Source organism: Physeter macrocephalus, chromosome 1, assembly GCF_002837175.3.
Source record: "Physeter macrocephalus isolate SW-GA chromosome 1, ASM283717v5, whole genome shotgun sequence".
Lineage (NCBI taxonomy): Eukaryota > Metazoa > Chordata > Mammalia > Artiodactyla > Physeteridae > Physeter > Physeter macrocephalus.
The window spans coordinates 34,254,683-34,268,103 of record NC_041214.2 but is presented as its reverse complement, the minus strand read 5'-3'; the positions used below and the strand labels follow the sequence as shown (position 1 = coordinate 34,268,103).

At 43.1% G+C, this 13,421-nt stretch overlaps 1 protein-coding gene across 1 annotated transcript in view; it reads left to right on the top strand.

The window, feature by feature from the left end:
* Positions 1 to 10,240: 10,240 nt before the first annotated feature.
* The window catches only part of LOC102991296 (serotransferrin), a 33,830-nt gene continuing 30,649 nt past the window's right edge, over positions 10,241 to 13,421 (top strand). Inside the window, exons 1-2 of the mRNA XM_007110253.3 lie at positions 10,241 to 10,389; positions 12,357 to 12,526. Of these exons, the coding sequence (XP_007110315.2) occupies positions 10,347 to 10,389; positions 12,357 to 12,526 (213 nt within the window). The 5' untranslated portion in view covers positions 10,241 to 10,346. The remainder of the gene's footprint in view (positions 10,390 to 12,356; positions 12,527 to 13,421) is intronic.

Here is a 13,421-nt window from a genome sequence, read left to right as displayed (position 1 = left end):
AAAACTGGACAGCTACATGTAAAAGAATGAAATTAGAACATTCTCTAACACCATATACAAAAATAAACTCAAAATGGATTAAAGGCCTAAATGTAAGAGTGGATACTATAAAACTCTTAGAGGAAAACATAGGCAGGACCCTTTTTGACACAAACTGCAGCAATATTTTTTTGGATCCATCTCCTAGCGTAATGGAAACAAAAGTAGAAACAAACAAATGGGACCTAATTAAACTTAAAAGCTTTTGCATAGCACAGGAAACCATAAACAAAACGAAAAGACAACTTAAGGGCTGGGAGAAAATATTTGCAAATGATGCCACTGACAAGGGCTTAATTTTCAAAAAATGCAAGCAGCTCATGCAGCTCAATAACAAAAAAACAAACAACCTAATCCAAAAATGGGCAAAAGACTTAGATAGACATTTCTCCAAAGAAGATATACAGATTGCCAACAAACACATTGAAGAATGCTCAACATCATTAAATTAGAGAAATGCAAATCAGAACCACAATGAGATATCATCTCACACCAGTGAGAATGGCCATCATCAAAAATCTACAAACCATAAATTCTGGAGAGGGTGTGGAGAAAAGGGAACTCTCTTGCACTGCTGGTGGAATGTAAATTGATACAGCCACTATGGAGAACAGTATGGAGTTTCCTTAAAAAACTACAAATAGAACTACCATACGACCCAGCAATCCCACTAGTGGGCATATACCCTGAGAAAACCATAATTCAAAAAGAGTCGTGTACCAAAATGTTCATTGCAGCTCTGTTTACAATAGCCAGGACATGGGAGCAACCTAAGTGTCCATCAACAGATGAATGGATAAAGAAGATGTGGCACATATATGCAATGGAATATTACTCAGCCATAAAAATAAACGAAATTGAGTTATTTGTAGTGAGTTGGATGGACCTAGAGTCTGTCATACAGAGTGAAGTAAGTCAGAAAGAGAAAAACAAATACCATATGCTAACACATATATATGGAATCTAAGGGGAAAAAAAAGTTCATGAAGAACCTAGGGGTAAGATGGGAAAAAAGACACAGACCTACTAGAGTATGGACTTGAGGATATGGGGAGGGGGAAGGGTAAGCTGTGACAAAGTGAGTGTGGCATGGACATATATACACTACCAAACGTAGAATAGCTAGCTAGTGGGAAGCAGCTGCATAGCACAGTGAGATTAGCTCAGTGCTTTGTGACCACCTAGAGAGGTGGGATAGGGAGGGTGGGAGGGAGGGAGATGCAAGAGGGAAGAGATATGGGAATATTTGTATATGTATAACTGATTCACTTTGTTATAAAGCAGAAACTGACACCCCATTGTAAAGCAATTATACTCCAATAAAGATGTTAAAAAAAAAGATGCTTAGGAATTATCTTAACAAAAGATGTAAAAGTTTTGTACAATGAAAAGTACAAAACATTGCTAAAAGAAGTTAAAGAAGACATAAATGTAAAGACCTTCCATGTTTATTGATTAGAAAACTTAACATTGTTATGATGTCAATACTACCCCCAATAATCCAGAGATTAAATGCAATTCTTATCAAAACCCGAATGACTTTTTTTTTCTTAGTAATAGGAAAAAATCCTAAAATTCATATGGAATCTCAAGTGATCTTGAATAGCCAAAACACTTTTGAATAAGAACAAAGCTGGAGGACTCACATTTCCTGATTTCAAAACATACCAACAAACATAACATTATATGTTACAGATTTCAAGAGTATGGTGCTGGCATAAAGACAGACACATAGATCAAAGGAATAGAATAGAAAGCCCAGAAATAATCACTGACATATATCCACAAAGGGGTTCAAGTCATTCAATAGGTGAAAGGATAGTCTTTCTGACAAATCGTGCTAAGAAAACTGGGTATAAACATGCAAAAGAAAGAAGTTGGACGCTCACCTAATACCATATAAAAATTAACTCAAAATTATTTAAAGACCTAGACTTAAGACCTAAAAAGTTTAAAGCTCTTAGAAGAAAACATAGGGAAGAAGCTTGATGACATTGGATTTGGCAGTGATTTCTTGGATGTGACATCAAGGCACAGGCAACAAAAGCAAAAACAGACAGATTGAAGTTTATGAAAATTAAAACTTTTGTGCATCAAAATATACTAAGAACAGTGAAAGGTAACCCACAGAATGGGAAAAAAACCATTTCCATGTTAGATATCTGTTAAGGGATTAATACCTAGAATATATAGAAAACTCCTAAAACTCAACAAGAGGAAAACAAACAACCAATTCAAAAATAGGCAAAGAACTTGAATGTTTTTGAAAAGAAATTATATGAATGGTAAATAGGCACATGAAAAGATGCTCAACATCACTAATCATTAGAGAAATGCAAATTAAATCTACATTAAGATACCACATACTCATTGGAATGGCTACTATCAAAAAAAACCAGAAAGTAGTAAGTGTTGGTGAGGATATGGATTAATTAAAACCCTGTTGGTGGGAATGTACAGCCATTGTGGAAAACAGTATGGAGATTTCTCAAAAAAAATTAGATGTAGAGTTACCATATGATACAGAAATTCACTTCTTAGTATATACCCCAAAGAATTGAAAGCAGGGTCTCGTAGAGATATTTATAGACCCATGGTTTATAGAAGTATTATTTGCAATAGCTAAAATGTGGAAGCAACCCAAGTGCCCATTGCCAGATGAATGGATAAGCAAATATGGTATGTACATACAATGGAATATTATTCAGCCTTAAAAAAAGAAGGAAATTATTGACATGTGCTACAACATGGATGAAACAAGGATATTATGGTAAGTGAAGTAAGACAATCACAAAAGGCAAATAGTGTATGATTCCACTTAAATGAAGCATTTAGTGTAGTCAAAATCATAGAGATAGAAAGTAGAGAAGTGGTTGCCAGGGGCTGGGGGTAAGGGAAAATGAGGAATTATTGTTTACTGGGTGTAGAGTTTCAATTTTGCAAGATGAAAGAGTTCTGGAGATGGATGGTGGTGACAATTTGCACAGCAATATGAATGTACTTAATATCACTGAACTGTACACTTTAAAATGACTAAGATGATAAATTTCATGTTATGTGTTTTTTACCACAATAAAAAATGGAAAAAAAAGAATAATAGTAAAGTATCATAACCCACTGAATATAAAAGAAACCCCCAAGCCCATGCTGATAAAAACAAATGAAAGGAAATCAATAAATAAATGGAGAAAGAGAAGTACTTCTCTATTTTAGAATGGTAATTGATAAATGCACAAGGAATGATATAATCAGAAAAACCACTATTTGGCAACCAATATAGTAATAATGATTCAGGCAAGAATCATCAATGGATGCTAAAACTGGAGGATAAAATTCTGATGAGGAACAAAATGTTAAGTAGTCTCAAAGTGTTTCCCCACAGAGGGAAACATTAATTACATTAATGTTGTAATCATTAATTACAAAGGAAAATTTACAGTGTAGAAACCTGTCAGACACCACCTTAACCAAGCAAATAACGGTAACAGAAGTGATAATGGGACAAATTACTATTGTGTTCCTTCTAATGCAATATTCTGAGAACCCAGCCTCACTTCTGTGATGTTGCTGTCAAAAATGCACACCCTGAATCAAATCATGAAGCAATTTCAGACAGACCCAAATTGAGGGACCTTCTGTAAAATGCTGTTAAATGCAAAATAACATGTTAAATCACACCAGTCAAATCCAGAATGTTGGAAATTCCAAAGGACAAATGATGCAGTTTCTTCAACAAGTAAATAGGACAAAGGGTAAAAGAAAAGAGCAGAAGAGATTTAAGATATATAACCAATTCAATGCCTGGATCTTGTTTTAGGTTCTAATTTGAATGAGGCAATAAAATTTTTTGACAACCAGGTAAACTGGCATATTAACTGGGAATTAGATAATAATATGGAATAATTGTTCATTTTTGACAGGTGTGATAAATGCATTATGGTTATATATTAAAAATCCCTTAGCTGTTAGAGATGCACACTTTTGTGGGTGAAGTAATGCACTGTCTGTTATTCCAGAAAAAAATGGGGAAATGGAAGGATGGATGAAATAATATTGGCAAAATGTTGACAATTGATGAAGTTGTGTAAGGTGTACACGGGAGTTTATTACATCATTTTCTCTACTTATGTGTATATTTGAAAATTTCATATATCTATATAAAAGAAGGAGGAGGAAGAGAAGAGGAATCTGAAATAGATCTTAAACCATAGCTAGTGAAGAGTTTAATTTGCTTTTTTTTTTTTTTTTTTTTTTTTTTTTGCGGTATGTGGGCCTCTCACTATTGTGGCCTCTCTTGTTGCGGAGCACAGGATCCGGATGCACAGGCTCAGCAGCCATGGCTCACAGGCCCAGCCGCTCTGTGGCACGTGGGATCTTCCCAGACCGGGGCACGAACCCATGTCCCCTGCATCGGCAGGCAGACTCTCAACCACTGTGCCACCAGGGAAGCCACTAATTTGCTTTTTAATGTGAAAGAATTGGAATAAACATAAGAACTGAATTATATACCAACTGTGGTGGATGTATGTCTACAAATACTTATTTAGTGGACTGTATATAATTTTTATTCATACTACTAGTCCAGTATCAAGTTATAGAAAGCACTTAGGTAATTTTATTGATAATGAACACCTGAATTGGATAGACATGACAATTATATTTCAGATGTCAGTACTTAGAGTTAGGCAGAAAAGTTTAGAAAAATCAAATGCATTTTGTTCTAATCTTGGAATGCTACAACTTACACAACCAAACAAATGTCTATTTAAGGTCTTTTGCATTTCCTTATAAACTTTGGGATTATATTGTCAATTCCCACTAAAAAATATTAAAAACTTATTAGGAGTTAGATTGGGAGTTCATTGAACCTATATATTATAATTTGAGGAGAATTGACATCTTTATAATATTGAGTCACCACTCCATTTTCTGTGTATAGCCTTTCATTAACTTAGAGTTTCTTTAATATTTCTCATCAATATTTTACAGTTTGGTGTGTAAAATTTTTAGACATCTTTTGATAGACTTATTCCTGGACATTTGTGATTCTTATGCTACTTTAAATAGCATTTTCATTAAAAAAATTTTTAATCTAGAAATATAATTGATTTTTGTATATTTATCTTGTATCCAGCAACACTGCCTAACATTTATTTTTCTAATACTTAATCTAGTTTTTTAGAATTTCATACATTTTCAATCATATCATTAGTGAAAATAAGAGTTTTATTTTTTCCTTTTCAATCCTTTTATATATTATATCTTTTTCATACCTGAGCAGACTGGCAGGTAGGGCTGCAAGTAAAAATGTTGAATAGAAATGATAATAGTAGACCTTCTGATCTTTTCCTTGATCTCAAAGGGAAAACTTTCATTCACCATTGCACCACTGAATATGTTGGTTTCACATATACATTTCTTATGTATATTTACATATATATTTCTTTTATGTATATTTCACACACACATGTACATACTCTTTATCAGATTACACAAATTTCCTAGAATAAGTTCGCTAAGAGGGTTTTGAAATGAATGGTTGTTGGATTTTACCAAATGCTGTTCCTCTACCCACTGATGGTCATGTTAACTTTTCTCCTTTATTCTGTTAATGTGATCAATTACACTGATTTTTTTTTTAAAGATAACTTGCATTCCTGGAATAAACTCAACTTGGTAATGATTTAGTATCCCTCTTAGATGTTGCTGGATTCAATCTGCTAATATTTTGCTTAGGATTTTTGCATCTATGTTCATAAAAATAATTTTTTTAATCTTTCTCATGATATCCTTGACAGTTTTTGGTTTTTGCTGTACTTGCCTTAAAAATTTAGTCAAGGAGTGTTCCTTCTTTTTCTATTACCTGGAAGAATGTGTGTAAGAAGAAGAATTCTTCTTTAATGTTTGGTAGAATTCATCCATGAAGCTATCTGGTCCTGGACTATTCTTCATGAAAAGGATATTTTTATGGGCTCCCCTGGGGAAAGAATAGAAACCCAAGAACCATCCATTGTTCAGGGACTTCTGAGGGGTAGAACTAAGAGACAGAGGTGCGGTGGTGTATGACATTACAAATTACCTGGCATTTTCCTAAAAAGACTCTGCTCTTTGTTACCAACTATCATGCCACACATCCCTGAGCTGGCAGGTCTGCAGGATAATGAGTCTACGAGTGTAGTTCTCAGGCTGCCTGATCCCACCTTCCCAATGACCACAGGCAGGTCTTTCAGAGGAGAAGCCTTGGTGTTGGGCAGAGAGCAGTGAGGGAGAGGGGGAGGAGGGACGGGTTCAAGCAGACAGAGGCCCTTTGTTTGCTCTGCTTCTTTGTAAATGAGGCAACATTTAGAAACAAATATTGGTTCAGAGGACCAATGCCTTCATGCCATCTCCTTTAGGTCAGCTATCCAACCTCCCTGCATGTACACACAAGTCCACCTCTTTCAACAAGAGGGCCAATCCTGTTGAAATTTAAGAGTTTTATTCCGCTTATGGTGGAAGATTTGGATCATGACTTAGATTCATCTGTAACTGGAATTTCTCTTCTCTCTCTCTCTCCTCCCTCCCTTCCTCCCTTTCTCCCCTCCTCTCTGGAAAAATAAAGAGAAGATCAATATAGAAAAAAAAGGAGAGAAGATCAATATTAAAAAAGGAGACAAGATCAATATATTAAAAAAAAGAGGAGAAGATCAATATCAAGAAGGCTGTTGTGGTCTAGAGAAGGCTGGGACTTAGGAGATTTGAGTTCAGGTCCCAGAGCTCTGTGAATGAGGACCTGTCATTTTACTGTAATGTTCACATCTAAAAAATGGGGGACTGGGCTTCCCTGGTGGCGCAGTGGTTGAGAGTCCGTCTGCCGATGCAGGGGACACGGGTTCGTGCCCCGGTCCGGGAAGATCCCATGTGCCGTGGAGCGGCTGGGCCCGTGAGCCATGGCTGCTGAGCCTTCGCGTCCGGAGCCTGTGCTCCGCAACGGGAGAGGCCACAACAGTGAGAGGCCCGCGTACTGAAAAAAAAAAAAAAAAAAAATGGGGGACTGATCTTATCTCCTTAGGAAGTTAGTCAAGATCACAAGGTCTTGCCCCAGAACAGTGCCTGGCATGTGGAACAGCAGAAAACATGATCCTTTCCTTCCATCTGAGCATGATAAGCCAGTGCATACCTGAGGTGCTGCAGTTGGGGCACCCACACCTCTCCCAGAGACAAGCCCCTCTGCAGCAGAAAATGGGGGCTGTGTGTCTGTGGAGAAATGGCAGTCCTGGAGGCCTCTGGTCTGTTTCTCTCTCAGTGTGACCCCAGACAAGCCTCTTGGCTTCTGTGTGTGTCCCTGTTTCATGGGAGAGGCAGTGTCCCTGGTAGATGGGTACATACGCTCTGGAACCAGACAGCCTGATTTTGCACCTGGCTCGCCAGCTGACCTTGGACAAGTTAATAACCCCTCAGGGCCTCAGTGTCCTCATCTCAACTGTAAAATGAGGATTCTAATGCACCGATCTCAGAGGGCTGTGGTGAGGGCCCAGTGAATCTCTCAGCAAGTATTAGCCATCATTAAGCTGTAAAAGAGGGGCAATGAGTTTCCTGACTCCAGAGTGTTTCTAGTAAAGAATTAAACACCATAAGGGAGAGCACAGGGACAAGTGTCATGGGCCACCAAGGACACAGAACACTGACACTTTCACCTCTCACCACCACACACCACCATACACATTATAGATGTGGGCACAGCCATACAACCAGGGTTATGCACTCATGTACACCCACAGCTGGCCTCACCCCTGCCTCCTAGGAGTGGCAGACACAGGCCTCTATCCTGTCCTCCTGAGCAAGAACCAAGGCTCTTGTGAGTAGATGCTGTGGGATCCTGTTCTCCATGTCTCGTCTGGCCCTTCTTCAGATCCCGTGGGCTCTGTACTTCCTCCCCTGCATGTCTTGGGCTCAGACTCAGAGGGCTCCACTGAAGCAAGGCATGGGCTTGGCTGGCCCAGAGAGGGCTCAGCCTGGCCAGAGTGCTCCCTCTGAGGGCTCAGGCCAGGCTGTAGGCCTGTCCCCAGAGGAGCTGCCTCAGGAAAGGCTCACTGTGTGAGTGCAGAAGGGGCCCAGGGGGGAGGATCAAGGTCCATCTGCCTCGCATGCCCTCCACCAAGCTCCCGTGTGTTTGTGGATTAGCTCAACATTCGACAACTCTCCTTCCTGCTTCTGGGAAGACTCTGCAAGCTCACTGCAGGACCTGTAGAAGGCGTGAGCTGAGTGTGGGCATCCTGCTCTGTGGAGTCTCTCCCAGCCAGCCCTGCCCCTGAATTTCCCCCTCCACCGTCCTCTCTGTACCTCAAGGTGCCCCATGAGGGCAGGCCACCCCCTAATGCCTGCTGCAGTGGGCAGCAGGAATTCGCCCCTTCTGCCAATATTCTGGGTTTCCCATGGCTTGAGCCGGAGGGTCCACAAGGGCAGGGACACAAGGGCAGCAGCCGCCACTCTTCTTCACGGTGAGGCAGGGATTTGGAGGGCCGGGCTTGTCTTATGTCCCCCATGTAAACAGAAAGTCCCTGGTAAAGTAGCGCTCTCTGAAATGGGGCGTGTGTAGCCCCTTGTCCATGAGACAATCTATTGGGGCGTGGGGAGTTTATGCTAGCTTCCGATTATATTTACTCCTCATGCAAAAGATGAATAAGTTAACACTCACTCTTGTTTCATTTGAGGATTGGCACTGCCTCCCACCTGGTCTGCAAGGCAGGCAGACGCACGTCATGGAGGGCCTTTGAGGTTCCTGAGGGAAGATGGGGAGAGCCTCACAAGGGGTGGGGTGGGGAAGGGGATGTTGGAAGGCTGTGACTCCCTGAACTGTCCTTTACTTTTGGCTTTTGTGGTTCCACATTTTGTGGTTTGCATATGCCCAGTAAAATGGATGTACAGATTAAGTAACGTGATTTAACTCCTCAGATCTCACAAAATGCATGAGTGCCTTAGAAAGATTCCTGCAAAGAAACTAGACCTAGAAGATGATTCCAATATCATAAACACAGGTGAACTAAAATAAAATGGCACTACTGAGATATCTTCTAAGTCTGGTGTAAATTAGTGTAAATAAAACCAAAAACAATGATAATCTGATTGGGTTGGATAAGTAACTTAAGAAAACCCTAAAATTATCTTGACTCTCTGGAATATGGACTTACATCTACTATCAGGAACCTTGCCCCTTCCCTAAGTGTATATTTTGCCTTGAGATATTTTTCATTGTGTATAAGGCAGAGTATATAGAGAGACATTTAAAAATGAGTGTTTCATCTTTGTCTCATTGTTTACAAATTTTCTATTCCTTTCATGATTGAAATATACACAATATTAGTTTAAAAAGTGTTTATATATATATATATATATACATATATATATACACAATGTACAGCCTCACTATTTTTCCAGATAAGGCTAGGCAATCAAAATGGTTTGGAGACCACTTTTCTGGAGGTAGCCAGGGATGACCCAGGGTATTGAGATCGGGCCACATCCTCTCCTGGGTCCCTTTCTTTGTGTTCATGTGTCACTTGTCCTGAGTGTCACAGAGTCTTGATCACATTCCAGGGCAGCTTCTTGTGGGAGAGACATTGTCTCTCCTGTGACTCTGTCCCTAGCCTAGGTGTCCAGCAGGCTGCATGAAGGGAAGGAAGGTTACCAGTCCAGGATCCTGTGCTCAGGAGGACACATGGGGAGGGACAGCTCCTCCGTGGGGCTTTAAGGGCCCAAGAAGGAGCAGGATTTCTGGATACACCTGGGAACAAGTGAAAGGGGTTGAGCCTGTTGTCTTTGACTTGTGGTCAGCCTTATTCTTCTCTCACATCTCTCCCAGGAAGGTCTCTGCCTGTCATTCTCCTGTTCTGGTGTGCTTTTGGGGCAGTCCCTTCCTTCTTCCGCCCGTAGAATGAGCACATAGGTTGGTTCAGGACCAGCTGTGGCACCCTGGGATTCAGAAGCAGAGCCACCCCCGCCTCTTTCCGCGGCAGCTCTGCTCCTGGCACAGAGCAAGTGCGCGTTAACAACGGGGTGATTTTTCTTTAATTCCCTTCCGATCAGCATTTTTGTGTTGGATTCCATCCACGGGCCTGTCCCAGAGGTCAGGAAATGAGGTGATCAGCCTGAGCGAGGAATGCAGGGGGAGGGCTGAGGGGCGATTGGGCAAGCGGGCTGCACAAACAAAGGGGGTCAAAGATTGTGCTTGGCCAGCCCCGCGGGGGATAAAGGGGCGCGGGGCGCAGGGAGGTGGCCCAGAAGCCTGTCCGTCTGTGCTCGGCACTCCGCTTCGCAGACCCGGGAGGATGAGGCTCGCCGTCCGCGCTCTGCTAGCCTGCGCGGTCCTGGGTGAGTGCGGCCGCTCGGAAGGCCCGCAGAGTCGCCGGCCCGGGCGCCCCCTGCATACCGGAGCCCGCCACACCATCCCTGGGCTCCGCGCCGGAGCTGGAAGCCCAGACCTTTCCTTCGCTTCTCCCCACCGCACCCTTGCACCTGCTTCATCGCTGCCTCAGGGACAGCTCTGCGCTTGCGCGCACCTTCTGGTCCTGCCTGCGCCTCTGCCACCTTTTCACCCCCTCCTTGCTTCCTCCTCGTGTCCAGAAAACCTTGTAGTAGCGGAACACAATAAATTAGAGCACTTGCATCACGGTTTATCAAATCCCTTTGCTGCGGTCTCAATCAAGTCCAAACTGCTTAGGACGGCATTCAAGGCCTCCCCAGATCTGGTCCCACCTCCAGTGATAGCCTGATGCGCCGTGGGTGCCCTTGGTGCTGACCATGTCCCACTAATGAGGCAGGGCAGTTGAAGGGTTTGGAGCATGGGATTTGAAGCCAAACTTTTTAGGTCACCAGCAGTGAGGAGGGTAGTACAGCCTGGCCTGGGAAGGTCCCGTGAGAGTAAATGAGGCCGCGGATCCAGGCACTAGTGGAGTGGACTTTGCTGCACACATCTGTGCTTCGGAGCCTGTCACTGTTAGGCCCCCCTTGTCCTCTAACTTTTGCTGGCCACTCGTGGTGCATTGATAATACCTTTGGAGCCTTCTGTGTTTAGTTACTTGTCTTTCCTGAAAAAGTTAACCCTTGAGAGTCGACCCACCTTACTTGCCTTTGCCTACCCGCCCTGCCCCCCACCCTAACCTCAGAGAATCTCACAGGGCTGTGGAAGGTAAATGCATGACTGAGGACAAATTCCTGCCTTTGGGATCTCAGGAGGGGCAGTTTGGGGAGGGCCTGGAGAAGTGGTTTTGGGGAGAGTCTGCCACTGACTCCTTGTTGCCTCCCTTGATAGCCCATGGGCAGAGGTGGGATAAAGGGTGGTTGGGGGACAGGCTTCCTGTGGCCCCTCTTTTTCCATCCTGGAGAACTGTTCCCTCCCCCTCTCTTGCTCTGTGCATTGTGAATATTCATCCACTTCCTTGAGCCAGCCCTGTGCTGTTGATCCACAGAGTGGAGATGACAGAGGGCCTTGGGGACAGTGCCAAATGCTCGTATCCTGGGGACAACACATCTGCAACCCCATGGATTAATTGCTACAGACATGGCTGGCTTTAGCTTCTCGTAGTGGCAGCCAAAAAGCCTAATGGTAAAATTGAGGGAGGGGGTCATTGGAAACAGAGAGAAACATTGAATACTGTGGAGTTTCTAGTTATTCTTGGAACAGAGGATGACGGATGAGCATCACAGGCAAATGCATTGCCTCATCAATCATGTACCCCTACGTACTGGCCAAGCACATGGAAAACAACTCAGAATGTTATCTTCTTTTGTTCCCTGGGCAGAGACCAAAGTCTGGAGACCTGATTTCTAGGCCAGTCTCAGCTACTAACAGGCTGGGTAACCTAGGGTAAAGCATCACTCTCTGAGCCCAGTTCCCTCATCTCTAAAAGATACTGATTACTGGATGATGTAATTCCTACCCTGCTGGCTTCCCAGAGTTGTAGCATTGAGCCAACACCTTGACGTAGCTAAAACTCCCCTGTGTATCCTGAAGCTTGTATTCCATGGCAGGCCACGGGTCATGAGGTGAATGAAGGAGGCTCAGAGAACAAGAGGAGAAGCTTATTGTCTCCAACTGAGAGCCGATAGTCAAGTCGGCATCACTCTGGCCAGCACAGTCTGGTCAGTGGGAAACTGAGAGGCCATTAGGGTGCCTGTCACTCGTCCCCAGACTCAGAATGCAGTGGAAACTGTGTCCCTTGTTGTTCACGGACAGGAGTGGGAGTGGACAGGATGGAGGGGAAGTAGACTTCACGACCCTCCAGAGGGTGCTGCTGTCTCTCCCACTGGCACAGGGACCTCTGGCCTCTCTCCCCTAGGGCTGTGTCTGGCTGTCCCAGAGAAAACTGTGAGGTGGTGCACCGTTTCAAGTCATGAGGCCAGTAAGTGCTCCAGTTTCCGCGAAAATATGGATAAAGTCCTTGATACTGGTCCTTTTGTCTCCTGTGTGAGGAAGACCTCCTACATCGATTGCATCAAGGCCATCATGGTAAGTCGTGGCTGCCTAAAGGAGAGCGGAAGAAAATCCATACTTTCTCTTTCTCCTGTCGTTTTGGAATCATTCTGTACTCACAGGTAGGAGGCTGCTGTGTGGGGCAGTCAGCCCCTAGTGCTAGTAAAATCACTTTAGAAATGGAAATAGGAGCAGTCACCTTTAATGAGTCTTAAAGCAAAATCTAACATGCTCTGAAAGGGGACTCTTTTGAGCCACTAAATTCTCTGAACTCAGAGAAGAAAATAAGAATACATGCTATCAAAATGACCACATAACACTATTTTGGAGGTTCCTGATGCATCACAAGATGTAGACGAATGGTACACACAGGGAAGAGGAATACATAGTCATGATTGCAGTTGATAGCTGATCCTTTTGACTTCTACGTTTTCCAAAATACTCTTCACTCCTTTAACATTGTTCCTGCACATTTGAACGTGTGTCAGACCCTGTGCTGGGCAATGGGGCTGCAGTAGTGAATTTAAACACACATGCTCCTTACTTTTGAGGAGTTTACAGTCTAGTCAGGAGAGAAGAAAAACATGCAAACAAGTAGACATGAAATTTCAAATTGTGTCATGTACAATGGAGGGAAAGAAACAGAACTTTCAGAGGAAACTTGCTTTGGCCTGGGTGTCAGGGACCATCTCCCTGAGAGGGAGCAATGAACCTGAGACCCCAGGGATGAGCATGGGTAAGCCTGCCAAAAGCTATGGTAGAATACACCAGGTAGTGAACCATAGCATGTGCAAAGGGCCTGAGACAGGGGAGAGCTGGGCTTGTTTGAGTTTCTGTAGGGAAGGTAGGGTGACTGGAGCAGAGCAAGCAGGAGACTGGAAGGAGGAATGAGGTGGGAGAGGTGGACTCAGCCAGATGGAGCATGATTAAC